This window comes from Apis laboriosa, unplaced genomic scaffold (genome assembly GCF_014066325.1).
Source record: "Apis laboriosa isolate Shangri-la unplaced genomic scaffold, ASM1406632v1 scaffold34_cov151, whole genome shotgun sequence".
NCBI classification, from domain to species: domain Eukaryota; kingdom Metazoa; phylum Arthropoda; class Insecta; order Hymenoptera; family Apidae; genus Apis; species Apis laboriosa.
In genome coordinates this window covers 682873-710250 of record NW_025222928.1, presented here as the reverse complement: position 1 = coordinate 710250, position 27378 = coordinate 682873, and the positions used below count along the sequence as shown (strand labels likewise).

General features: G+C 30.7%; 3 protein-coding genes across 8 annotated transcripts; 1 reads left to right on the top strand and 2 right to left on the bottom strand.

Annotated features, from left to right (window-relative positions):
• Positions 1-360: 360 nt before the first annotated feature.
• LOC122715273 (neurofilament heavy polypeptide-like) lies at positions 361-2986 on the bottom strand (the record flags this gene model as incomplete). The annotated part of the gene is given in 5 exon segments (XM_043937333.1): positions 361-1053; positions 1139-1398; positions 1720-2024; positions 2425-2957; positions 2960-2986. Coding segments are annotated over 5 exon segments (1818 nt in total), but the record flags the coding sequence as incomplete, so codon positions are not given.
• LOC122715272 lies at positions 2799-9866 on the bottom strand. 3 transcript variants are annotated; one of them, XM_043937329.1, is made up of 10 exons: positions 7179-7344; positions 5160-5432; positions 4692-4955; positions 4379-4548; positions 4182-4253; positions 3802-4088; positions 3482-3643; positions 3300-3410; positions 3016-3200; positions 2799-2939 (listed from the first exon to the last, which is right to left on the bottom strand). In XM_043937329.1, exons 1-9 carry the CDS (start codon positions 7206-7208, stop codon positions 3016-3018), a joined length of 1554 nt encoding a protein of 517 aa, XP_043793264.1. In that variant the 5' UTR covers positions 7209-7344; the 3' UTR covers positions 2799-2939. The 3 variants fall into 3 exon arrangements, with proteins under 3 accessions (XP_043793264.1, XP_043793265.1, XP_043793266.1); XM_043937330.1 differs by lacking the exon at positions 7179-7344 and adding an exon at positions 9750-9866 and having other exon boundaries at positions 2817-3200; XM_043937331.1 differs by lacking the exon at positions 7179-7344 and adding an exon at positions 5900-6451 and having other exon boundaries at positions 2817-3200.
• On the top strand, positions 9853-27059 carry LOC122715271 (putative ferric-chelate reductase 1 homolog). 4 transcript variants are annotated; one of them, XM_043937328.1, is made up of 14 exons: positions 12433-12464; positions 12586-12832; positions 16103-16225; positions 16774-17096; positions 17567-17658; positions 19887-20046; positions 22545-22742; positions 22871-22966; positions 23369-23525; positions 23604-23830; positions 24654-24894; positions 24994-25106; positions 25793-25906; positions 25994-27058. In XM_043937328.1, exons 4-14 carry the CDS (start codon positions 16776-16778, stop codon positions 26132-26134), a joined length of 1860 nt encoding a protein of 619 aa, XP_043793263.1. In that variant the 5' UTR covers positions 12433-12464; positions 12586-12832; positions 16103-16225; positions 16774-16775; the 3' UTR covers positions 26135-27058. The 4 variants fall into 4 exon arrangements, with proteins under 4 accessions (XP_043793260.1, XP_043793259.1, XP_043793263.1 ...); XM_043937326.1 differs by having other exon boundaries at positions 15965-16225; XM_043937325.1 differs by lacking the exons at positions 12433-12464; positions 12586-12832; positions 16103-16225 and adding an exon at positions 9853-10371 and having other exon boundaries at positions 23372-23525; positions 25994-27059.
• Positions 27060-27378: the final 319 nt, after the last annotated feature.

Genomic DNA, 27378 nt, shown 5'->3' with positions numbered 1-27378 from the left:
CAACACACATATATTAAACTTGACACTGAACAGTGGCAAAAGGGGAGGATTTTGGGTGCTGGTTAAACTTTCAATTGATTACATTTATGTAACATTTGATTAAAATAATTGTTTCGGTAACGATCACAGGCAGACGAAATAAATGATCCATGAAAATTTACCAAACGCACGTATTTTTTTCTTTTTTTTTTCTCTATCTACCTTCGTCTTCGATATCTTTCACATTTCAAATCTTAGTCCTTTTTTACCACCCTTAAAATCGAATTTTTTTTTTTTTTTTTTTTTTGAGAATGTTCTCGTTACATCGATGGAATTTTTATGAACACATTTACTCACGAATCAAAAATAAATTCTCGAAATTTACGTCAGGTACACTTTATATCTCGTACTGTCCCTCTTCTGCCGTTCGGATATCTGCTTGAGACGACCAGCCGCGTAACGATCGTCGTTCCATTCTATTGGTGGGACAGGAGTCGATGGCCTCTCCTCCGTTTGACTGAAAGCCCTTCGCGGCGGAAGTTCCACCATTTTTCTGTTGCTTTTACAGTCCACGCTCGCTCGTTTGCCGGAGTAATTGGCGATGCTAGCGTAACTCGCATCACTCGCACGAGAGTCTCTTTTCGCGGGAGTTAGAGGAGCCACCTCGGCATAGCTCCCCCTAGATTTGCCACTAGCGTCCGAAGGCCTCTTCTTCTCACCCTGGAATCCACTTTCTCGCGTGTCTTCCGCCCGTGTCGATCGTGTCGACCGAACTGAACTTACTGCACGCGTCAATCGAGCGGAATCCTCGGTGCGCGTCGATTTTATCGAACCCTCTGTACGAGTCGATCGCGTGGAAGCTCGACGAGATATCTCGTCGTAGTCGTCGGAATACGTTCGTCTCTCTTTGATCTTTGGCTTGGCCGTACCAAGATCCTCGCTGAATCGAAGCTTGTCGTTGAATTTTCTTAAACGTTCCTCGTATTCGCTGTTGAAAACATCTATACCGTCTCGATGCTCCTCTTTCTTTAGTTTAGACGTTTGATGATCCGATTGAACCCTCGTGTCTTTCAGCTGTGATATTTTTTCCGTTGAAATATACGAAATTGTAGGAAACAAATATAAAGAAATTTGTTGTTATTTATAACGATTTTATTACCTTGATCACGTTCATCCTATCGTTGAATTCTAAATCTTGGCTATTTCTACGAATCGATAGACTCGCCCTTTCCTCTTCGCTGCTACTTTTACTGATCCACGTGTTTCCACGTCGAGCATTTATCGCCCTCTTCGGCCATTCATTCTCCGTTTTGAAATCGTACAGATCCCTCATGCGTTGAGTTAGCCTTTTAGATTGCTCGTTGGAATCCGGGGAATGCTTTGTCGATGATGACAACTCTCGATTCGACTCCGTCTTATCTGCAATTAAATATGTAAAATTTAAGAATATTCGGAACAACGTCAATTATTTCTGTTTATATGCGGCAAATATTTTATTTATATTATATTTTGTAATATACAACCAGGTATTTAGATAAATAATTAATTACACCGAGATACACAATTCGAAGATTAATGCTTATAAATTATTACTTGGATTAATTTTTATATAAATCTTGCAGCATTGTTCATTCGTCGTCGCACGGAGAACACGTGATATACATTTATATTTTTTAAACGTAGATGGTACGCGATAGTAGCGTAATATAAAATAATATAAAATTCATTGCTATTGTTCACCTTGTTTTTGGTTACTTTCCGTGCCAGACTTGGACGCCATTGGCGCGAATTTTCGCAATGGTTCCCACTTGGGCGATTCTGTTTTACATTTTTTAATCTGGGAGTTGTCGGTCGCGTCGTGACACGCTTCCGCCGCGGAAGGCTTTCTTTCCGGGTTCATTCGCGGTATCGGGCATGGAGACGGATTCTTGACGAACGTCATCCATCTGGTCGCGGCGTTTTTCGTGATTTCGCAGCTGTTGCTGATCCTTGCGAACGGAGATGCATCGTAGCGGAACCTTGAGGTGTTAATTTGCGGTAGCCACCTAAAGGTATTTGGTATCAGAAATCCATTGTCGAGACTCGATTTTACTTAAGCGCCAGAAATGGTCAATTAATCAACGGTTTTCTTTTTTTGCTTTATTGCTTTTTTTTTTTAATATAATATATATATTTTTTTTATACGTTATATTTACCGAACAAACGAAAACTGCGTTTTGTCTTGGCATTGTACCATATACATTTCTATCCACACAATGACCAACATCGAATTATTATTATTCTATTTACATATAATTTGCATGACGACATAGTTAATCTCTAGTGATCGATTATTATTACAGTTAGTGCAACGTTTTCGGTACTTATCACGAGTGTACGCGATCTTAAATCGAATTCATTCATGGCATCGGTTTCTTTTTGACTAGGAAAATGTGCTCTGTCAACCTCGTCGCGATCGTTCTGGGGTCGCTGCATTCCGTATTCCTTCGTTCCTCGACCAGTTTCTCTTTCTTTATATGGGTGACGTCCGCGCTATGACTCCTGCCGGCCGTCTGCCTGCACGTGATTGGCGTATCGTTTTTCTGCCCTTCGGAGCCCTTCGTCGATTCTTCCTCCTTCGTAGGAGATAATTTCTTTGGAAGTGTGCCCTCGCTCGTTTTTCTACCGATATCCGTTACCATTTCCTCAGGTTCGCTCGATACCGAACGTCGTTTCTCTTCGTCTCTCGATGGCTGTGGTGATTTCTTTAATGCCGGTTGGATACGTGTAATATTTTTCGGCAGTGGAATCCATCTGGAGGGATCGAGTTTGCTCGTGTCAGGTATCTCTGTGTGCCTTCTTTCCTCGACACGTCTCTCCGTGTATTTCTTCAAGCAATCTACATCTGCACTACGACTTCTTTGGCTACGAGGAGATCGAGATGGTCTTCGTTGACTGGTGCCCAATGGGCCAGCCCTTTCCTGGGTTAAAAAAATTATTATTTCGTTATTACCATACTTGCTTTAAGGATTAGCTATCCATTCAAGAATTATTCACCTAAGCAAGATGTAACTTTGCGTAATCCGATATGTGCAAAATACCATGCTGGGCAGATGCAATGTGCAAGCTGGCTCCGCATGCTCGAGGATTTATCCTGAATGTGTGTAATTCCGCGACTTGTGTACTGCACGCTGTTGCAGTGTCCCCGTTTGATGATAATTTTCTAGCCCAGAATTCGTTTCCTGTAATTTAAACGACTGATTTTAATAAATAAATTTTTTAAAAATAACGAAATTTTTATCATCAAGGATAATTTTAATTAAAGTAAACTGTTCTAAAACCTGGTAACGCGTTTCCATCCCATGCGTACGTAACCACGAGAAGTTTGTTCGTGTCCGAGGGTCTGGCCAATTTGCTGTGAGGTTCTCTGAGAGCGAAGTGTATCTTTATATCTGAAAGATAACGTGTCGATTTGTAACGATTGTCTCTGTTAAATGAACATGTTAAATTCCTCTCAACAAACCTCCGAGATAGTCGCCGTTTTCAGCGTCGCCGCACTTTTGCTGATGGAAATACGCGAACATTATGTCCGATACATATCTCAGTTTCTTATTCATCTTTCTGAGAGCAATCTCGAATGTCTTTAGGAAATATATCTCTTGATCTTGGATTACTTTCCATATACCTGAAAATATTTTTTCACGTGGAAATTTACAACGATTATAATTATTCTAATAGATATATAATTATTCTAATAGATAATAAATTATGAATATTTCTACGAGGTAAAATATTTCTGTAAGATTAAATTACTTAAATGTAAATGGGATACTTTAAACTTACCCAGACCAAAACCTACGACGTGCAAGAAAGCAGTTGTGTTTTGCTTCTCTGCTCGTGTGTTTGCTTCGAGAAGTATGATTTCTACAGTGAGCAGTGTTCTTTTCATATAATTTTCGATGTCAAAAATTGTTTGATTATTTATTGAAAGATATCTTTTGTTCTCTTTTGCTTTAAGTCGCTTCACCGCTTCCTCGTAGAGCGGATGGTATTCCTCACCATAGAATTTCGCCCATAAAACGCGCAGTTCATGCTTTTCTTCCGAGCTTCCACTTGTTTGCGACCCATATCTATTGTGCAGATGTACAATCTTTTATCAAATACTTTACAAACATTTTTGTATTTTAAAATATATTTATTATAATAAATTTCAAATAACTCACCCATTGTCGACAGTGTTTTGTTGAGGAGTAATAAGAATGTCTTGATATTCCATAACGGTTGGTCGTTCAAATCTGCAAACAACAGGCAAAAGAAGTGAAAAATGCGATCTTTTGGAAAGAAAATCAAAACGTATTTTATATTTAAAAGAATTCTAAATAAGCATCCAATAGTTTTGTTAAATAAACATATAAAAAACCTTGATCCCACGACACCTATAATGACTCCTCTCGGCTGAACAGAGTCTGGATCGGTACTCACGACGCCTTCATTGTCTCGTGAACCGTTGTTTATGAATTCTGTGTGGGAGGACATCGCCATCATCGCGGATAATTTGATCTCGTCGTACGATAAACATTTCGTTAATACCTGTTAGCAACAAGTTCACATATATATGATCAATGATTTCAAAATAATTCTCAAAACAATTGTTCTTAATCCAATTGAAAAATACGTATAATATTTAAATATTTGTTGAAAACAATATTGTACAAGTAAGATAGATAACTAACCAAAGGTTCTTTTTCTTGATCCGTTCCAACGTTCTCCCATCCGTTCACGCCTGTTTTGCCATCGATTAATTTCCACGAATCGACAGGCTCATAAAAATGTACAGCTCTTTTCTCCAGTAAACGATGAATAAATTGCACCAAACCCATATCCTTATACATGGCCCTCTCGATTGCACTGCCATATAATCGTTTGTGTTTTAACCATCGAGCCAGCAATGGTAACATCGCCTCATGTATCAAAGGGTAAACCGAATTCGCGTTCATCTACAATTAAATCTGGGACCTCAAATGTTGAATTTGAAATGGAAGTAATAATACTTAACGATAATTAAGATACGATTTTAAAAATTACATTACAAAATGTATGCAAATATATGCATATGATTATATTAATTATAATTCTTTTATATTCAATACGGGATACGATGAAGAGGGAAGGAAATATCTAAGAAATTTTAATGGCCTAACCTCGAGGATGTTTGTGCTAATTCCTCTTTCTTTCAGAGCAGAACATCTTACGGTGTTAATTGGAAAATTTATAGGAAAGGCCTCGCTTCGTTTCATGATTTGTGTCAGGGTCGTAGGTGTTGATGTCGACACGTCGATACATCTTCTGAGAAGTTCCTTCGTGTCGTCATCAAAAGGAACACCATCCGGTGCCCCAAGCGTATTCTCCCACGATATTTCCGGTGGTTCCTTCAACAATGTCTGTTGACGGGTGTCATCCATTTGTGGTTGATTCTGTGAAATCGTATAAAATGAAAAAGAATCGAAAAATATCGAAACAATGATTTTTATTTCGAATCAATATACTTAAAGTCTATTAAACAGGGTTAAAAAAGAACGATTCGACATAAATTAAAACTTTATATATATGTAATTATTATGTATTAATCCCTGGATCAAAAGATAAGATAAAATTATATGGTAATAAGATAAATTTCTCAATATCTAGTTTACTATATTGTAGAATTAAAAAATAATAATTTCTAATTCAATCACTCTTTGATAGATTCACTTTTTTTTATTCTTTATATCGTTTATTATAATATATATTAATGAAAATAAATTTCTTGTTTTCAAATTTTTTTTTCAAATTGATGCAAAACTCTCCGTAATAAATAATTTAAAAATATCTTTTTTAACAACTGTTGTTATCAACTTAATAATTAGCAAATAAGAAAGTGAATAGAAATTGGGACATTTACCTTACATCGCGACTTGTGAATAATAAAAAAGCAAGGATCCTTTAAGAAAATTTACTAAAAACTAAAGTTGTGTTCTATTAATACAAGTACTGATTAGAGCAAGGACGCGATCTCTTTGATACTTGAGCATGAAATCCGTTAAGTAGCGGAAAATGTATCCGTTCACCCTAGCGAGTTACGTTGAACATGCTCCCAGCCCCCGGCAACCCCGTAACGCGAAGTTAACTTCATTTTTCTGTTTACCGATTCTGCCACCTGAACGACAGGGGTGAGCAAGAATTAAGGCTAGCCCACGGCCATGGAAAAATCGACTCAGCACTAATTTTTTATATTTTCTGGTAAACAATTGATTTCATTTTGTATCCTTATTTAACATGTATTTATACATAATTGTGAAATGTAATTATTTTATAAAAATAAAATGGAATGAATACGAAGGATTGAAAAAAACTCTTCATGTAAAATTTCATTTGGTTATTATTATAAGGCTGCTATTTGCTTGAGATATTAATTCATCTCCATTCTAAGTTAATTAATCATATAGGATGAGGAAATTTTAGAATTATTTCCAAATAAATTGATGAACTAAGATCTTACATTTTCTTTCAATTACCGATTTTTATAAATTGGAACGCAAAGTTTTTGTTATACTTGCTCGTTTATTTATGGATTTAAATAATTTCTAATATACATAGTTTTTTCTTAGATTTATTATTTTGATTTTTAGAAGGAAATAAATAAAATTTTCAATAGAAGGATATTTTAAAAAATTATATGTATGAAATTTAAAGATTTAAGTTTTTTCTTAAAAGTAAGAATAAATGATTAATTAGAAAATTGCAATAATTTTAAATTAAATATATGTGCATTAATATGCTTCATATTAACTAGAATACTGAGATATTATTAATAAATGTGTAATATTTATTTATATACACATTTTATTCAAATTGAAATTATCGAATTCAATTATATTATCCTATATATATCTTTATTTATAAATGTTTAAAAAATACTACTTTTAATCATAAAAAAGAAAAATAATTAGTAATAATAATTTATTAATATTTATATAAAAATAAATAATCTTCCAATTATTCAGAACAGAGAACAGAAATATACATAGTAGAAATTGAAACACTTCATATTTCATATTGTTATTATTTTTACCTGTATTTAAATAATTTGAGTTTGTAATATAGTTGATTTTCGTCAAATTTTTTTTTCTTAAAAAGTTATACAATAATTTAATAAATACGTCGGGAATACAAAAACTTACCCGACGTATGCAACATGCGAATAGTGACATGTCAACAGCTTCGAAGACTTGTTGCAATAATATATATGATCGGTAACGGAAAATTTCGTCCTTGTCGATAATAGAATGCAGTTTTTAAACTATTTCATTCGCGTTTTCCTTCGAAATACGTAAAATGCTGGATTGAGTTTCGCGTTAGAATTAAAAGATGCGTCCGCATGAGACAAGTCGTGAAAGGAAACTTGTTCACACGATACGAAATACACATGCGTAACTTGTGTATTTTCGCGCTCGCGCACACTTCTTCACAGAACGGAAGGCTTACGTATGATTTGCGGGAAATTAGGATAAATTGATTTATCAGTTATTTGGTCTTTTTGAAATTGCTTAAGTAATTAATTAAATGTCTAGATAATCGTAGTTTACAAATATTGAAAAAACAATAGAGAAAATTTTAAATTTTAATTTTAAATTTTTAATAATGTAGAAAATATTCATAATATTTTGAAATTTGAATCAGATCTCGCACGGTCTATAAGTTCCATCTATCGACAATCATTATAATCAATAGATAATATCAATAGTGAACATACCGATAGTTTCAATACAATCATTATCAAATCTTTAGAGAGATTCAAAAGATGGCACTAATAGTCAATTTTTATGCTATTTTTATCTATTTCGCCTCTATCTGTGGCACTCTGAAGATGGCGCTGATTTTCATATTTTTATTCTTTTTGTTCTTTTCTTCTATTTATTTTTTCTTTGACTATATACTTTATAAAATTTACATATTTAAAAGATAAATTTATTTATTATCTTCTTTTCATGAAATCGTTATATAACATTTACAACTAACATTTATTTAATTTCTAATAATATATATAAATAAATTCAGTTTATCTAAATTCATTTAAAAAAATCTCATAAATTGATATTATTGTATTGCAATAAAAAATATAAATACAATTTTTAATTCATAAGTAATTCAATACATATTTGTGTCATTACTATAATATTTAAAAAATTTAAAAAAAAAAGAATACATAAAAAAAAATTATTTTCCTGTTGATTTTACTAGCTTTTGCGACTTAATTAAATATAATTCTTGCATTTATTATTTTAAATTGTAGAAAGCATACTTTTTAAAAAAAAAAGCATTAATTTTTTTCGCGATCGATATTTCAGAACATAAAACATAGTCATTAGATTAAATTAGATTTATCCTTTATATTTCTTTGCGCTTTCAAAATATATTTATAGATAACTGATTTTTGTGATTCTTTTTGTTTAAATTAAATTTTACATTAAATAAAATTTATAAAATATTATATAATGTATATTGAAATGATGATATATGTGAATTGCAAATACAAACAATTTTGTATATATAAGAACAAACAATGAAAACTTGCCTGAAATCAATCTTTTGTAAATATTCCTATAAGTTTTGAAGAACAGATCAATTCGAACCAATTCGCATGGTATAACAGAAATTTTTCGAGGTCGACATAGTTATCGATTGAGAAATAGAAGAAAAGTATGTAATATACACATAAGCGAACGTAGGACATTAAGAGAGGAGAAGAGTTTGTTGGGAAAAAAGAGAAAGAACAAGAAAAATACGTCGATAAAACTGAGGTGAATGCCGCACGGTGAACGTACGGTACGCCGAACCCCCGTTTTGGAGGTAAGTAGTTAGTCCCTCTCTCTTTACAACTGCTCAGGGACGGCCCAAGACGAGTGTGTTTGAATGATTTCTTAAGCAAGTACGCTGAGAGCTTACTAATTATTCACTGTCGGGCATAACGGGTTTTTTAAAAAATTTATTTCTTTCGAATATTAATAACTTATAACATTTCATTATTTTCAAATATATTATTATAAAATAATTAAATTAATGTTAAACAATAAATTATATTTAATTGTGAATAACCTAAAATAATTTTATGAAAGTATAATTACATTCTTTGATATAAATTTTTGTATTTAAATATAATATGTATATAATATAATTTTATTTATATGTATTTATATGTATTTATATGTATTATATATATATATATCTAAATTATTTATGATAATTTATAAGCCATTGAATGTGTCTTCGTGCACTTCACCTTGATATTTGATACTTTCTTTGTCAAAGATCAAGGTACAGCATTTTAATATGTCGCACCTTTCTTTTAGTATTCTCTCAAAATAAAACTACGATTCTTAATCAATATTGCAGAATGTAAAATAAATCTAGATATAATCAAATATTTTTGTAACGTTTTTCAGCGTTTTTATTAATATTTTGAACTATTTAAAACAGAAAAATTGATATTGATATTTAATAATATTTTTTTTTTCGTAAAAGATATACTTGTCAAAATCAAATAAAATAGATAAACTGAACTCAATCTATGCATAGAAAGGAAAACTGAAAATATTACTCATATTTCTCTATTATACTTAGTTATCACTTTTCTTTCTTTATTTATTATTTAAAATTTAAAAAATTTCGTGCATTATATTATGCATTATATATAAAATCGGAAGAAACGTGAATTGATTGTGTACAATGAGCTTTGTATGCTAGCTACGTACCTGATGTAGTCTCACGGGCGAGGGCCTTTCAACTCGATCCGTATATTCACTATAGTCTCTCGTAAGGTGTGGTTCTCAGCGTTCTGGTCAGAACTATGCTCGTCCGGAATCAACAAGTGCTTCTCGAGACTACGTCGGGAAAACACTTGACCTAACTGAACTTAGTGAATACCTTTTTCTTCGTAACATCGTGTGCAAAAGAGAATTCGAAGAGACCGCGCATAGGTGGCAGAAAGAGTCACTGGAAATTGACTGTGTATATAGATCGATGTGAGTTCACGATCTTGAGAATAAATATTGTGACATCGGTTCGAGTTGATCATAAAGATCGATCTTTCCGTATTAAGATTCGATTGCTCAAATGCGAGACCGGAATCGTCGACATTATGTGTACTTCGTAGTGATCAATGACTGGATGAATCATTAGTTCTTCTTCGTCGAGATGCATTTATGACACGCGTGTTCTTTCGTCAAGATCGTCAAGAATTCTATGTGTATACCGGAGTTACGCTACACGTGACTTCACGCCTTGTCGACCGCGTGTTTATTATATTGCAGATATAATTCAATAGCCAGTGTAAGATTGAAGTTGACGAGGGAAAATCATCAACTATGAAGTACTGTAAGTACCAATCTTCAATTATTTAGTAATTAAGGATGTGAAATAAGAGAAATGTTAGATGCAGATGTGTGTTACATTTGTGTTAAAATAATCGACTGTATATATAATATGATTCTAATTTATTTTATATGTATCGAAAGATTGTTTTCTAAAATCATTTGTTTTTAGACTTCAATTTATAATTTTTAAATTATTTATTTGACAATTTATTCTCTTGATGATAGATAATATTTATTAATAGAAAGGTTTAATATTATTGAACAAATTCAGATTGTGAAATGTGTGACTTTGAAAGAGACAGATTTATATTATGATTATCGATTTAAAAATGAAATTTTATATAGAAATTATTCGATGAAAATGAAAATAACTGTTGATAAAATAAAACATAACATAACATATATATAATTATAGTCAGTGCTTTATTCTAAATTCTATAAAAGCTGTTTAAGCAAATTTCATGATACACCTGTCACTAGAATGCTTTTATATTCCTGCACGTGGTATAACAGAACGTTTTATCGAAAGAATTATTATTCAAAATTAATTTTATTTTAATATATAATATATAATGTTTTATAATTAATAAATAAGAATTACAATAATTTTTTAGAGAATTAACTTTACGTTTGAAAGTTAGTGAACTTTCTTTGTCACATTGGTAACTGATTCGAAATCGATTACCGATAGATATTGTAACGGATTAAATTAAATCGTTAGAAGTTCTTCATAATAACCTATTTTAAAAGTATTTTGGAATTTGAATTTTATTTTTAAGATATGATATTATTTATCAATATACAAGTTATATTTTAAAATATTTTAGAAAAACTTTTTTTTTCTGACTTGATTTTTTAATATAATTATACATAATGATTTAAAGTATACAGTTTTTATTCGTAATTTAATTCGTAATTTATTTTGAATTATAATTACTTATTTATAATAATTTAATTTATTATTCATTTGAATTTATTACAGAAATGAATATCTTGAGCATGTTAAATATTATTTATTATGAAATTTATTATTATATTATTATTATAAATAAAATCAGTATAAAATAATATTCGAACTAATGTTTTTATATTTGTTAGTAATATCTGTTAGTGATATTTTTTAAGTTTGTGTAATAAATTCGTTTGTGATATAATATATCATAAGAATTTTCGAACAATATTAGATATGGGCAATTTCTAGAACAAGAATGCAGATATAATAATATAATAAAAATATAAAATAATAAACCAATATATAATTTGACATATTAACGTAGAAATCTACTCAACTAAGAATTTCTAGGACAGAAGAATAACGTTACTATGGTGATTCGTTCACCAAACACGAACATTACAACACTATTCTATCGAAAAATATTTGAATATATGCATACAAATTCCAGGTAAAAAAATTTTGATTGGATTATATAATATTTATTTCCAAAGAAATATTTTTTCTTTGGAAATCCGAATAAAATAGAATATTTAATTTTGTATATATTTGTATTTGTATTTGTATTATGTATTAAATAATTATAAATACTTATTCCAAATAAAATAAGATTTTCAATAATTAAAATCAATAATTAAAATTAAAATATATTTAATGTTATTTTATTTATATAAATAACGTATAATATGTAATAGCACAGTTGATTCATACTCAATATTTCATCATGTATAATTCATGTATGCATGATCGTATCTTTCGATACGACTAACTAATCGTATGTATCTTCGTATTCTTATTTTTAGGTTTTCATATAGGACAGTATTCTCACATCACGAAAATATCGAAAATGATTATATTTTGAAGAATATATAAAATGTATTTACTTGCATATAATTTTCTTTTTATCCTTATGCATACATATATTTATCATTAAGTATGTAATAAATAATTTATGAAACTGATATAAAATATAAAATTTATAAATTGAAAAATTTAAATATTGCATAAAAATATATTTTCACATCGTTATTTTTATTCATTCAGATATTTATTAATTAAATTCAAATATATTGAATTTTGTCATTTGAAAGTATTATGCTTCAAATGTGAAAAATCTTTATTCATGGAAACGAGATATAGAGGTAAATGAGAACTTAAATATTAATGAATTTAAATTATTTTAATTTAAAAACATAAATGTGGACAAATATTTTTTTGAGGCTTATTACAATCCTGTCCAATTCACTTTTGTTTTTATTTCAGATTGTACACTTTCCATAAATTATATCGAATAGTAACAAGAATAATAAAACGAACGGAGAGGGAAGAAAGAAATTGAATTGACATCTCTTTTACTTCAGAAAGTACCGATAGAAATTTCCCCTCGTCTGGTTGCAACGGGATCGAACGAAAGCGCAATTCTCTGGATTAACTCGGTCACAACATTGTGCATTCTCTGACAGGCTTGTTGGCTATACGGTCTCTATTGCAAACCACGATTCATAGATCGGTGCGTGAGCAGCGTTCGGTTATTCACTCGCGCGCGCGCTTGTACATCGTGAAACAAACCGCAAAACGCGGGAAACCTTGTGCTCGTTTGTTTCGAACAATACTATAATGATACATGATAATAGCCGGCGAAGCGTGATTAGCATGCTTCTTAAACTCCTCATCTGTCATTCAAACGTTATTTTTAATGAATGGATTTTTATCCCCTAATTCCCCCATTATAACCGCCATCGAAAAGAACAATGTCCCTGTTTAAAGCTATTGTACGTAACATGCGTGTATCAGGATGTTCGGTGCATTTCGTGACAAGGTGATATTTAAAATATGTAAAAGATAATATTTAAAATACGTATTCATTGCGTTGCTCGAACGAAAATTTGTCAATAGTTAAAAATTTATTTGTCATTGATAATATTTGTTAAACATTATTAATATAAACTGTCAAAAATTGAGGACATTGTAATGTTAGCACATTGGTAATAATTTATGTATATTTAAAATGGAAATGTATATTATGTTTATGATATGTACATCAATTTTTTTTTTTACTTATAGTTGAGCAATTACATATTCTTAAGTTTTCTATTTACATTCTATTACAAGTTCAAAGTGTTTTCTTTCTTCATTTCCATTCGTAAGAGAGAAATATGTTTTACTGAAAAAGTATGCGAATAAGATATTTATCATCCATTATTATATGTAATTAAATACACTAAAAACTTGATAATTAAATGAATTATACGTTCAAATAACTACATTACTAATGATGATGGAAAAACTTTTGCTATTGTTTTAGAGTCAATGTATAGATCGCAACATAATTTTAATTTAGGTATAACAAGAATTATAAAATCATATTTACTCGTGCACGATGCTTTATAATGACTTTTTTGCCCATTTAACATCACATCAAGCATATAAGCTATATTCCATTGTTGTTAGTATTAAAAATGTTCATGACAATGCAGATTCGTATATGCTTTTATAATGTGTGCATTATTGTGTGTGCATTACAGTGTCAAAAGTCAAATAGTCACGTGTATAGAAAGATTTTATTTCAAGCGTTTTTTGGGCTAAATTAAAATATATGTCGAGCAACGTAAACTGAAAACATCCGAAAGTAAATAAACAATAGTTCTTACATTGTCACTTTCATTGCAAATTAAATTCGTTAGATGAAATACCATGCACGAACAAGTTAAGATGTCTTTGTATTATATATATTCAAGTTTGCATGCAGTCTTAGAGATTTCTCTTTGGTTTCACTCTGTGGAGATTGGACCGTTGAAATATTAGTGGTAACAAACTCTTGCTTACTTTCGAGTTACGCTTTCAAAAATATAAATTCAAGAAAATATACATAAAATAGATCATATTTAGATTTAGATTATAAGATTCGATCCTTGAACTTTTGGAATTTTATATCTACAAAATTTATGACTTTAAATAGGATTCAAGAGTTTTGAGCTTCAGAAGTTTCAAAAAATTTATGAAAGTTTTTGAAATCTTAAATTTTCGTAGAACTCTTTGAAATCTCCAACTGTTGAAAGATTTTTTATCGGAATTTTTAAAAAATTCTGTATTATTTGATGTTTCGATGATATAAACAAATTCAAAATATTTTTTTACTCAATTCATGAAATCTTAGAAATTTCTCTAAACTTTTAAAATTAAAATTTTTAACATCTTTATATTAGATCCCATTAATTTGGAAATTTTATTATGATTCTATGAATCCTTTCTACTAAATTAAGTGATTTTAAAACTATTTTATATTATTTTGTTGTGTATTCTAGATTATTCTAGATTTTTTCCTTTCTAATGAATTCTTAATATTGGGGAACAGGTTTATGTTATGTCGCGATTTGTTGCAATAGTAAATGGATCATTAGATAACCATCGATCTTGTCTTGATTGTCTCTTGACTGCAGATATAAAATAGCTTTCATAATTGTTTCTAAAAATACAATTGTTCTTCTTGATTGCGGTCATTTGTTCAATATAATAAAATTGTAAGAATACGATTTCTTCGAAGATGAAGAAGGAAGAATCGTGAAAAACGTTTTCAATTTAAAACAATGTGTATAATGAGAGCTTATTATATGATTACATCGAATAAGATTGCATCTTTGTAAAATTTCACTTCAAGAATTATTCGCATTATCAATCGATTAAAATATTATATGTATTTGAACGAATGTAAAAAAACATTTGAAATTCAATTAATTGAATAATGAATTGAAATTAATCGTTTCATTATTTATCTATGATGTAGAGTGAATAACTAATGAGTTAGTTCATAGTTGTGCACAACCCACTCATGAAAGATGTTGACTTTCACTTATTGAGCTTTACTACAAGATTTCATTGATTGACATCGTGTCATTTATATTATATAATATTTTAATCATTGTTGAAACATTATTATAAACTTGTTTTACAAAAAAATACGATTTATTCCAACGAAAATTGAGGAAATTTTGTTGAAGTAGATAGAGGCGTTTTGCGATTTGCTTTATTATTATGTATCATAATTGCATCTGAATAGTAGAAACTACGACCACGATAATGTTAAATATTACGACATGATAATCAGTTCGATATCCTATTCTATTCTTTTTTCTTTACTTGTCGAAAAGAAAATTTTTAACGCGATCTCATATAATTTAATACAAAGAAAAGCATGAATCTTTTTCATTCCTTCTGTTTAAATTCTTTTCTCAATTTCTCATCTTATTTTAAGAGATTATGGAAATACTTGCGAGAAAGCTCGCGTACTTTGTTTGTAAGGATAACGTAGATCAAAATTTCCAAGCTTCCAGAGGGAATCTGATTAAAACCTGAAAAGTGCAAGTTCTATTTTTTAATCTCACTGCTCATTTCATACTTCATTCTTTCTGTATTTACCAATAGATATTATGAAAAGCTTCATGCTCAAAAATACTTTATTGCAAAGTAACAAAGATATAATAAATTTAAATGAATAGTAAATTTTTATTCTTCTTTTTAGCAAATAACATAAAATTTGCACTGGTTACGTAATACTAGTTAATTAATTTACTTAGAAAGGGAATAGTAATAGGAAACTCTGAACTAATTTAGAATGATGACTAATACATTGCTGACATTTCAGTGTTAAACTATTGCAAATGAATGCGGGCAATGTACATGGAAAAGAAGGAATATTTATAAAGTTATATCTATGATCTCTCAGCACGCAATAAGCACTTGTTATTAAATGATATAATGGTTCATTTCATTATACATGTAGATGTTCTTGGAATTGGAACGATATCCCTGTACATGGTATCTTCTTCGCAATTATTCCTTGGTCCGATCGCGTAAAAAGCAGATTGAATAATGCGTATCCGCCTCGTATAAGGACAGATCGTCGGTAAGATTCGTTTCTCTGAAGGGACTAGTCTTGCGAGTTTATGCGTTCGCTTACGTGATGCGACTTTGATGTTCCATCATTAGTATGAAATCGATCAGGTCGAAATGAAAAGTCAAAAAAAAAAAAAAAAAANAAAAAAAAAAAAAAAAAAAAAAGAAAGGAAAGAAATGTAGAAATTGAAATGTAAGCATAGAAAGTTTAAAACATTTTAATAACATTTCATGCAAGAATAAAAATATTGATCGATTAGGTTACATTATCAATTTCTGTAATTCTTGATTAGATTACTTGATTATTTATCCTTGCAATATTAGTAATATTACAATTTAATAACTTAAATGTATTATAAAAAAAAATTTCATGATTGTGTCAGATTAGATTTATAATCTATTTATCTGAATGGGAATTCCCCTATTGAGCAAAAAGTTTAATCGTCAGAATATCACTTATATATATAAACTGTTTGTCCTATAATTACGAGTTTTGTTACATTTTATATTGGAAAGAAGATCGATGCGAGGAAGATTTGTAAAATTCGTGTGTTACAGTAATGAAGGGAACGATTCTAATTTTTCTAAGCGTTCTCTCAATGAGAACGATGGGCTTGCCAAACGGAGCACCGGTAGATTCATGCGAAGATCTGTTGCCTCGTCATCCTGGAGTTACAAAGCAGGAAACTCAGCCTCCTCCTTACCAAGTTTTACCAGCTGCAGGACAAGGTAGAGTCCGCTTAATTCTAGGAAGTCCTCACGGTCTTGCCTACGAAGGTTTCATGATAGTTGCACGTGACTCTGAGACCGGTGAATTCGTTGGAGAGTTCGCTAACTTGCCCGATTCAGCAAAAATTGTCGAGTGCACACCAGGTGTAAAGGTAAAACCGCATTGTTATTTTGTACGCGTAAACTTACTGTTTTCGAGTCAGTTCTAATAACGTATGAAATAAATAACACATAACTAATAGATAAGATAAAAAATTTAAAGATACGTATTTGACAAGTTTTTAAACTTAGTGTTTTTTTTGAAATGAAAAATTTATTCAATCTTTCTGATATATTTTTATATCTTTTTTCATATGTAAAATTATTTTTTTCTAATGATAGAAATAATAGTTGTAATAAATAAATGATCTATCGACCCATTTTATCAATATCTAAGAGGTAAATAGCTTTTAAAAATTCGATACTATTTTTTTCTGATTAGAAGTTTAATGATTTGCAGAATCGTACGTTCGATCTTAGTTAACAAGCTCCTCAAGGCTGTTTGATTGTCATGCGTTTTCCGAAGGACAGAAGCAAAATGTTACACGACGATTAAATAGTTTTTCCTTTTTCTTTTGTTAAGAACGCGGTGACTCATACGAATACCAGCAAGAAACACAATCTTGAGTTTGATTGGGAGGCACCTGTGGATTATGAGGGTACTATTGTATTCAAGTGAGTATTCAATGAAATCAAATTTATCAATTTACTTTTGATTTAGTTAAAATTCTCACTGATCATTTTTTTTTTTTTATTGAAAAATGTTCTGAGAATTTCGAGATAGTATGATTTAAACGTATTTTAATAATATTCATATATTTAAATAAAATAAATTTATTTTACTTTTATTTCAATAATACATTCTGCGGTAAATGTATCATGACGATACGATAGTTGGGCGAGCAAAATAATAATTCATAGGAATGCGGAAGCAAGTATATCGAATCACAAAAATCATGTGATACTTTCACATTAAATATTTTTATAATGTTATTATGATTTTTTTCAAAATCAATTTAAAGATTTTGTATTTTCAATGATACTTATTATTTCTTTCTAGTTTTAATTGCAATTATCGAATTATCTTTATTTTTTTTTTTTTTTTTATAAAAACTCTTTCATTCCTTTTGAAAATATTATCTATAATTTATAATATCTTTCATTGCAATGGATTAGTCAGCTTTTAATCAGATAAGAAGTTACCTGGAAGAGTTAATAAGAAATTCATTCACAGAATATTGACGAGTCACTTTATCAATTTCTAGAATAAAACGTGGTTTTAGGATGTATATTCTCGTTCATAAATATATGAATATTTGCTGCTTCCATTTTAACATATTTTCTCGAATATAATATAAAATAAATATATAAAATTTAATGGAATTTATTAATAACTTTATAACTTTCTCTAGGTAATTGTCACAAGAAAGATGTCTGCATGCTTATGAACAAGATATATGTATGAATATAGCATACGCACGTAATATGCTACTGTCTGTTCGCATATGAATTACGATTAGGAACGAACATAGGTAAACCCCGTGCCTTGTGCTACGGGGCTTACTTACTCTCGTGCACGGAATATAATATAATGCGTATAACGGTGAACAGCGAAACGGTTTGGACATTCGTTATAAACTTTTCCGTTGGTAATCGGTGTCATTGATTATTCTTGAATGCTCAATTAATATAGGGAATAGTGCGGGCTCCATTAAAATCTTCAGAAATTTATATCGATAGCCATAAATAATTATTTATTCCATTTTTGACATATGGTATTATTATTCATTTATTTTTGTCATCTCGTTATTTTCATTCGTTGATTCACTCGCGAATTCGAAACTCGTTTTTGCTATTGAAATGATTTTTCAACATTACAAGCTCGCTCGTTATTCGTTCTCAACATTGTTATCTTTTGTTCCCACGCCTGCTGTTAATGGGTTGCATCACGATGACCCGGAAGATCGTAATTTATACACGTTATCTGTCGAGATGTTGGAATCGACGTTCTTGTATCTTCTTTTTCTTTCTTTCTTCTTGTGGAAACGTAAGGAAACAATTACATATTAGTTGTGGAACATCACAAGCAAAGCAACTATCTTTTATTCTTTTGATTTAAAGAAAAAACATCATATGTATCTGTGAATGCGATTATTTTTAGATTAAAGACTTTCCAATTTCACTTGATATTTCATTGGTATTCAAAAGTTTGCACGCGATTCATTTACATCAAGAATTGTTTACTTAAACTTTCAGACAGTGGGAACTGTGAATATTAAACAAAAGATTTCTAGACTTCAATGGATCGGTTATTAACTACTTACCTAGTTTCATGTGTAAATAAATAGTATAAGATGTATATTTATTACTTTTATTCTTTAAATTCCAGGAAAAGAAATGAAAATAAAGTCGATAAAAGCTGAAGCAAACTGATTAATACAAACAACGTAAATTACCATTCTAAATACCTAATAACAACAACAATTTTTCCGAAGTAATAACCATAATTCTCATTAAAGTTTTACTATACTATTATTATTACTACTTATACACTAACGCAATTACTGCCGTATTAATTATTAAAATGATTTATATTGTTTTCAATTAAGAAATTGAAAGCGTGGAATATTTTCAAACATAGATATTAAATTATTTGTAAAATAACGAAAACTTTTGTGACTGATGATACATGCTTCCGAATCAAATTCACGATATTTCTTCGATCCACTTGTTCAAAGAATCAAGATACTATCTTAATTAATCGCAATCGATACAAGTGTACCATATCCTCGTTTTCTATCAATCATTCGTACCTCGTTCAAATACTCTTATTTCCTTTCCACTTTTCACAGATCGATTCACTCGTTGATCTTTCATGTCTGATATTTTCCATGCTTTTCTAGGTCCACGATCGCGCAGGATTACAGTACCTATTGGGTCGGAGTAGAATCGCCGCAAGTTAACGTTCGCAAGCGATCCATCGACGTATTGACCTCATCTACCTCGATCACCACGTTGAGAACAACCACACCGCCCTATTACAGCCCGACCGTCGATTACGAAGTAAGTATTCTCCTATTAACTTCCGACTGCTGATCACGAGGCAAACGTGCTTTTCACACTCGATAATCATAGCCACGACCGATCATCAACTGTGCACAAGTGGGAGGAGAGACGAAGTGAAATCGAGCTGTAACATTGAAATATTCAACCCTGTCTCTTTGATGTCTGTTTGCGAATCGTGTCTGCGTCTTCGAAGAGCAAATGCTGGCACGCGGATAATTGGTTTGGAGTTGTTCGAATTTGAACAGAAATTTAGGAACGGATTTCATATTCTGCTTTTGGATCGTTCTATGAACAATGTGTAATCGTGTTTGTAAATCAATTAACGATCTTTTATGGAAATTTTTGAAAAATTGATGAGAATCTGCTTGGACAAAGTATTTATTTTTTAATCAATTGAAATAAAATCATATAAATCAATTAAGACAAAATTAGCAACAATAATGAAGAAATTCATAATAAATTAATATAAATTTTGAAATATATTACAAACAATAGCAGAAAATAAAATGAAAGTTATGATTCAATCGAATATTTTCAGTAAATCATATCAGATTATTTCCAGTTTTAATTTCTAATATAAAATTCCACATATTTTAAGATAGAAAATGCGAATAGAATATTTTCCTACGTATTTATGGAGAAATTTGAGAAATTCTTTGAAATACCGATTTTCAAAGAAATCTATAATGAACAGATTTCACGATAATTAATGATATTCGAAATCAGAATGAACGTGGATAAAAGTACGAAGATGTAATTAATCATAAAACAAGATATAATTAATCAAAGAACAAATTGATAATGGAAAGGGTGCATATAAAATTACGAATCGAAAGTATATTCATGTTTCGACGAATATTGGCTTGCAATGTGCGCTTGCACATATGTATGTGCATACATATTACTTATTCACACACGTGCACGCTAGTTAGCCTCGTACAAATGCATAATTTCCATCTAGCGGGATACGCTCTCGGTTTTATACTTTATGTACTTTCGCCGTTCACTTTCGTGTATCGGAACGATCCAACCGGGCCCCGTGATTTTTGCCAACGTCCGCTCCATTGTCGATTTATTTCCACGGGACTTTATCTTCGTTCTATCAACGCGCCCGAGGAGTAAAGTGGGCCAATGGCGAAACGGTGAAACGTCGTGAAACAAAAGGGGGGGACGATAAACGACCAGAGTAGTATTTTAAACGATTCGAATGAAACGTTATACTTCTCTTTTTTTTTCCAGGATTCTACCTCTGGATATCGAACGTGTAAAACGTTTGTTGAGCGAAGAAAAGAAAAACTATGTATCCCATAGCCTCTGATATGGTTACGCGTTTGCCTTATCTTTATTCAAATAAAATAATCACGAGTCTAATAATAAATCGTGCACATTTAATACATCAAATTCTTTGCACACGTGCATAATTATAAAGTAAATTCTTCGGCAGAACAAGATCGAAACAAGAGGAGAAAAAGGTGTGGAAATGCATCAGTGGAGTAGTAACAAGTTGATTCTTGGAGTGGCAATTATTCTGTTTCTCGAACTGTGTCTAAGTTGAAGGTCGGTCGTCACACTTCCTATCTTTCCTCTTGAGACTTCGACCATTCCGCGCCTCCTTTGTCATTCGTGGCCATTTGTATTGTATTTGCTCATCGAGCCGATGTCTTTAAGAGCTCAAGTGTTGAATGTTGATTACACTGCGTTTCGAACGTCGCATCACGAATGTTGTTGTTTACTCTCATCGATAATCTCGGCTCGAGTATCGTGCACCTGTGAATACGAGGTATGAGAATTCGTAACACCTCGATGAATGAAAAGATACAGGTCGATGTGTTTTTTTAGGTATCGTCCTCGATACCGGTCCACTTTCGAAACGAGATCGACGTGAGAAAAGATGGCACGCGAATGAATTCATCGGTTTCTCCCTTGGAAACTTTATCGAAGAGTTCCCTGAGTGACTGAAACTACTCCATTAACCAGCTGCGACGTAAAACCACTTCTCAGCACATATATCGCGGTGTAGGATTTCTCGTAGTAGAAATATCTTGTTATTTTTGGATGAAAATAAATCTTTGGGAAATCTTTCGAAAGTTTCTCTGACCATACCAGACCATAAATGCGGTTATAAGTATTATATATTTGTACAAGGATTCAAGAGCAGTATTAATTTTATGCGTTAATGTTTATTCAATGTTACGCATTGCTTTACTTTTCTTGGATTTTCTTGGATTATTAGATTATATTAAAGATAAGATAATTGCACATATCAAATATCTGAAGGTTATCGACGCAACGAACTTCTACTTCCACGTGGAAGATTTCTCTTAGTGAAATTGTAAAAGTTATCTGAAGTAAAAGTTAATCTCCATTCTTGATTCTTCTTGTACTTCAGGAATATTGTTTTACTGTTTGTACAATAATTTATTAATTTACTCTATATTCATTATGCAAAAGTACAATTTATCAATGCATTGCATTTGTACTTATTTATTTTTCAGCCGACGAACACTGAGGATCCCTTTTATACCGGATGTGGTTCAACGAAAAATTGTTTCGGTACTCCGTCAGGATGCATAGAAGAAAAGAATTGTATCGCGGCAGTGACTGTACTCGTTCATGGAGAGCGATATCTGTTTGAATTACAAGCACGTGACAGTAAATACGTCGCTGTCGGTTTATCTGATGATAGTAAAATGGTAAATTTTATTTATAATAGAAATATTTTTATACGTGAATTATATTTCTGATTAAGAGATTTAACATACAATTTCAATTAACGTAATTCTAGAATGAATGATTATTCAATCTTTTATATACTGCGCAGGGTGATGACAGTGTGGTTGAATGTGTGAACGAAGAAGGAGAAATTGGATTATATATGTCTTGGAACTCTGGAAAATCGAATATACGTCAGCCTATGGTGCGTATTCCACTATTTATCATATTTATGGTGCTGAATACCAAATGTCGCATAATAATGACCAAGAACAGAAATGAATTTTATTCTGTAATTATAGTAATTATATTATTTAAAATTTTTTAAAAAATAAATTTTATATTAATTTTATACTTATTTGACATTGAAAAAATTTTTAAAGACCAAAATTAACGAAAGAAGAGATTTCTATTCGTCTATTAATATCGAGGTCAATATTATGCGAGCAGATGAAATTAATACAATCTTGATTCATTGAACCTCGTGGTAGTGGCCGACTTTCGCTTGTGCGTAATATCATTATTACCGATCATTTCTTGATTATGTTGATCTGCGGTTTACGAGAAATCCATCGTGACCTTGCTCTATTTATGATTTCATTTGCAGCAGGAAGGAGCCGTTGGATTAGAGGCAAGTTCGATCAAAGATGACGTAATCTCGTGCAAATTTTGGAGAGAGAAGATGACTGTCGTTCAAGGCCGCGAATATGATCTCGTCAATACACCATACAATCTTCTTGTGGCTTCTGGTAAAAGTTTAAAAAGTATGTAACGTTTCAATTTCGTTTAAAAATGTATACAAGTACACGATAAAAGAAAATAACGTTTAAAAAAAATACTAGCTAATGGTATCGGATATCACGATACGGCACGCGACGCTACGGGTGGCGCAAAATTATTATCCGACGTTGGTGATTTTACTACGGCGAGTAACATCTTGATTCGTGTTCACGGTGCTCTAATGTTAGCGTCTTGGATCGGTACAGCGTCCATCGGTATGCTTCTTGCTAGATACTACAGGCAGACATGGGTCAGCTCGCAGTTGTGTGGAAAGGATCATTGGTTCGCTGTAAGTATCCAATTTTTCCCGTAATCGCGTGCACGAAACACAAGCTGCCGGTAAGATCTCGATCCAGTGAAACTAACGACCTCAGGGGTTGTGTGTGATGGCACCTATTTGGTGGGTCGATGCGCCTGTCTGTGGGTTCACGAGTTCGATCGAGGTTAATCGGAGGAACCACGAATAGAAGGGCAATTTGATAATGTCACAGAGTTGCTCTTTCTGAAAATTAACAATCGATGCATGGTCGCGTGATTGTAATTTAAATCGAGTGCATTAATCATTTTATATAATCAGATTTTAATTGGGAGACACCGGGTGAAATTGTACCGATTGTCGTGAGAATTGTTTGCTTTATGATGTACAGTCTGGATAATAAATATGTTCGTAATATTTTGTTCATAATAATGAAATGACAAGAATTAAATTGCCATCGTGATTCCTGGAAATTCGTTAAGCGTATCGATTTTATGCGATGATTGGATATTTTTAATTTAATGGATATTTATATTAATATGGCTTTTACTATGCAGTGCACGTTATATTTTTTAAAGTGTTATATAGTAGCTGTTATATTTAACGTTGTTGAACTCGAGAATGTAAACGTTTCAGAAGAACACTTAACTTTGGCTAATATCCAAAGATAATATTGAACATATCTTAGATGGTTGAAGGATACTTATTAACTTTAGAAGATTATTTAGTATCAAGCTCTAGTATTCGTATAAATATGATAATATCATCGTTATTATCTACAATTTTTAATTTAATATGATACTTACTAAATATTAATTATAAGCAAAATATTTTGTTCTTTTTTTGTCTACTCAAGTGGCATAGATTTTTCATGATATTGACGTGGTCGATGACTATTGCTGCCTTTGTAATAATATTCGTTGAATTGGGTGAATGGAGTTCCGAAACGATACACGCGTCTTTGGGACTAGCCACCACGATTTTAGTTTTTATTCAACCATTTATGGCAGCTGCAAGACCTCATCCAGGAGCGCCACGAAGATCTCTTTTCAATTGGGTGCATTGGTTTGTTGGGAATGCGGCGCATATTTGTAGCAGTAAGTTTTTCTAATTTTTGAATACTGTGCACGTTTCGTTTTTTTTTCATTATTTCTATTAACAATGGATTAATCAACGCATTGAAATTCCTTTCACAGTAATTGCAATGTTCTTCGCGGTTCGAGTGAATAAGGCCAAACTCCCGGAATGGATAGACTGGATTCTGGCCGCCTACGTAGTATTCCATATTCTGACTCACCTCATTTTGACGGTAAGAATGATATTTGATATCTCTAAAGTAAAATTGCTTTAGATTTATTACATTTATTTGATATATATGAACTTGGTAGATATATTTTATCTATAAAATATGACTTTTTTTAATCTATAAATGAGTATCTCTTGAATATCTACTTAAAAAAATGTAGTAAAATGATTGAAAAAGATTGAGAAGGTCATCAGAGTTTTACGAACGAATGAATATGTATGTCAAGATCGATTTGAGATCAATTATATTATTCTTAATACAAAATAATACAAAAAAAAATACAAAATAATTTTTGTTATTAGTCATTCTATTAATCTTTTTGAATTTTTCAAAATATTGCATCATTTTTTTTTTATACATCATTTGAATTATAATTATCATATAATATTCTTACTCTAATAAACACACAGTAATTCATTGCTTTAAACATTCAATCTATTTCTAAAGAGATTAAATTTCATATTAATTCATGACTGATTATTATTTTAGAGAAATCAGTCTAACTTCTCTTTGATCTCATATGTAATCCATATATTTAATATACTTTATGTTTGATTATTACTATTGAAAATCTTCTTAATTATACAAGAGTGAATATGAGACATTCAATATTCTAATTGTAGATTAGTTTCTATATTAAATTGATTATTTAAAGCATTATTAATGAGTAAAATCAATATGTTTTTTAGTTCGTTGGATGTGCCTCTGACAGACAAGCAAGTCAAAGGGTGAATTCATTTCCGATGAAAGATATGCACTCTCGTGGTTCAATGGTCCATCCAGATGCAAGGCAGGATGCTCCTGTAAGTTTCTTACTAATAAGAATCGGCATGATGCGCCGGGAATCTCTAAAAATCTTCAGCGGATTCATTTCTCATTCTGTTCAATAGCATGCTGGGATCAGGAAATTTATCTTCGGCATATATTTTGTCGTAATCATCCTATTCGCTGCGGCTCTCATTGTAATCACGGTATTGGCGCCAATAGAAGAATCATGGACTACTTTCACGAAAACCATAAAAAATTATTAAGCTGATATTTAACGATAAATTAAATATGAGATTTGAATTGCCATCATGCAATTCAATTGTTATGTCAGAAATATTAGGAAGTTCATTATTTTGCGTATTGTTTATTCCGCGTGAGTGATTATTTATACGTAAATAAATATAATAAAATATTGAGTCGAGAGATAGTTAATTATTGTTTACAGGGACAACTTCAAAGCGTGAATATATAGTAATATATAGGTATATATTATTTGATATATTGAATAAGAAAAAAACATATTAAAACAGTAGGAATGCACATTAATATTATCTTGTTACGAAAGTATAATGAATATATATATCAATTTCTTTCATCAACTCAAAGATCTTCATTCTAACTTCTAATTTCTATTTTCTCTTACTTAGTAGACTGACTTTTGACAATTGAATAAACGTTCGTGCAAATTATTCGTACAAATGTCCGTCCAAAATAAAAGTATGGTTTATATGTAAAATATAAAAAATTATATTATTATTATAATTATTATTATAATATATTTAATTTTTTTTTTTGAAAAGAAAAGAATAGTTCAATAATATTGTGTTCGCAATATATACTTAGAAGTTCTTTAAGAATGTTATTTGCAAGGTGCTTTTATATTTAAGTTTTTCTTCGATAGAATAATACATAGAGTATCTATATTTATAATATAGCGTTTACAGTATTAGCATACTTTCGATTTTTACACATATCTAGATTTATTTTGTACTACGATAAGTGTTGTTCTATACATAATATACAGACAAAAGTTTGTGAAAGTATTATGGAATTGCGCTTAATTAACCAATATAACAGTGTTTTTCGTATGTTATTAATTGTTAATGAATAAGAATATATATAGAATCGCGTGTTATATAAAAAATAATATAACTTTGATAAATTTAATTCAAAATTTGATTTATATTTAATGATTACAAAAAAAAATTTAAGAAAAAAAATAAAAATATTCTTATTATTTTTCTCAATGTGTAATATTTTTCAATCCTATTGTATCACCTATAATTTTATTTCGTTTTATTCGTTTTAGATTTTCATCGTTTAAGTTTTCTACAGCAAAGATTATCCGTTTATCGTTAAAGTCCTATAGAATATAAGATAGTGGTTAAATTCGATTAACTGCAAGAGATTGTTGTTAATCGGTTTAAACTGAATTTAAATTAATGATAAGTAAAAGTTATAAGTCAAGCATATTATGTATTTCATTTACATTGAAAACCTTATCATT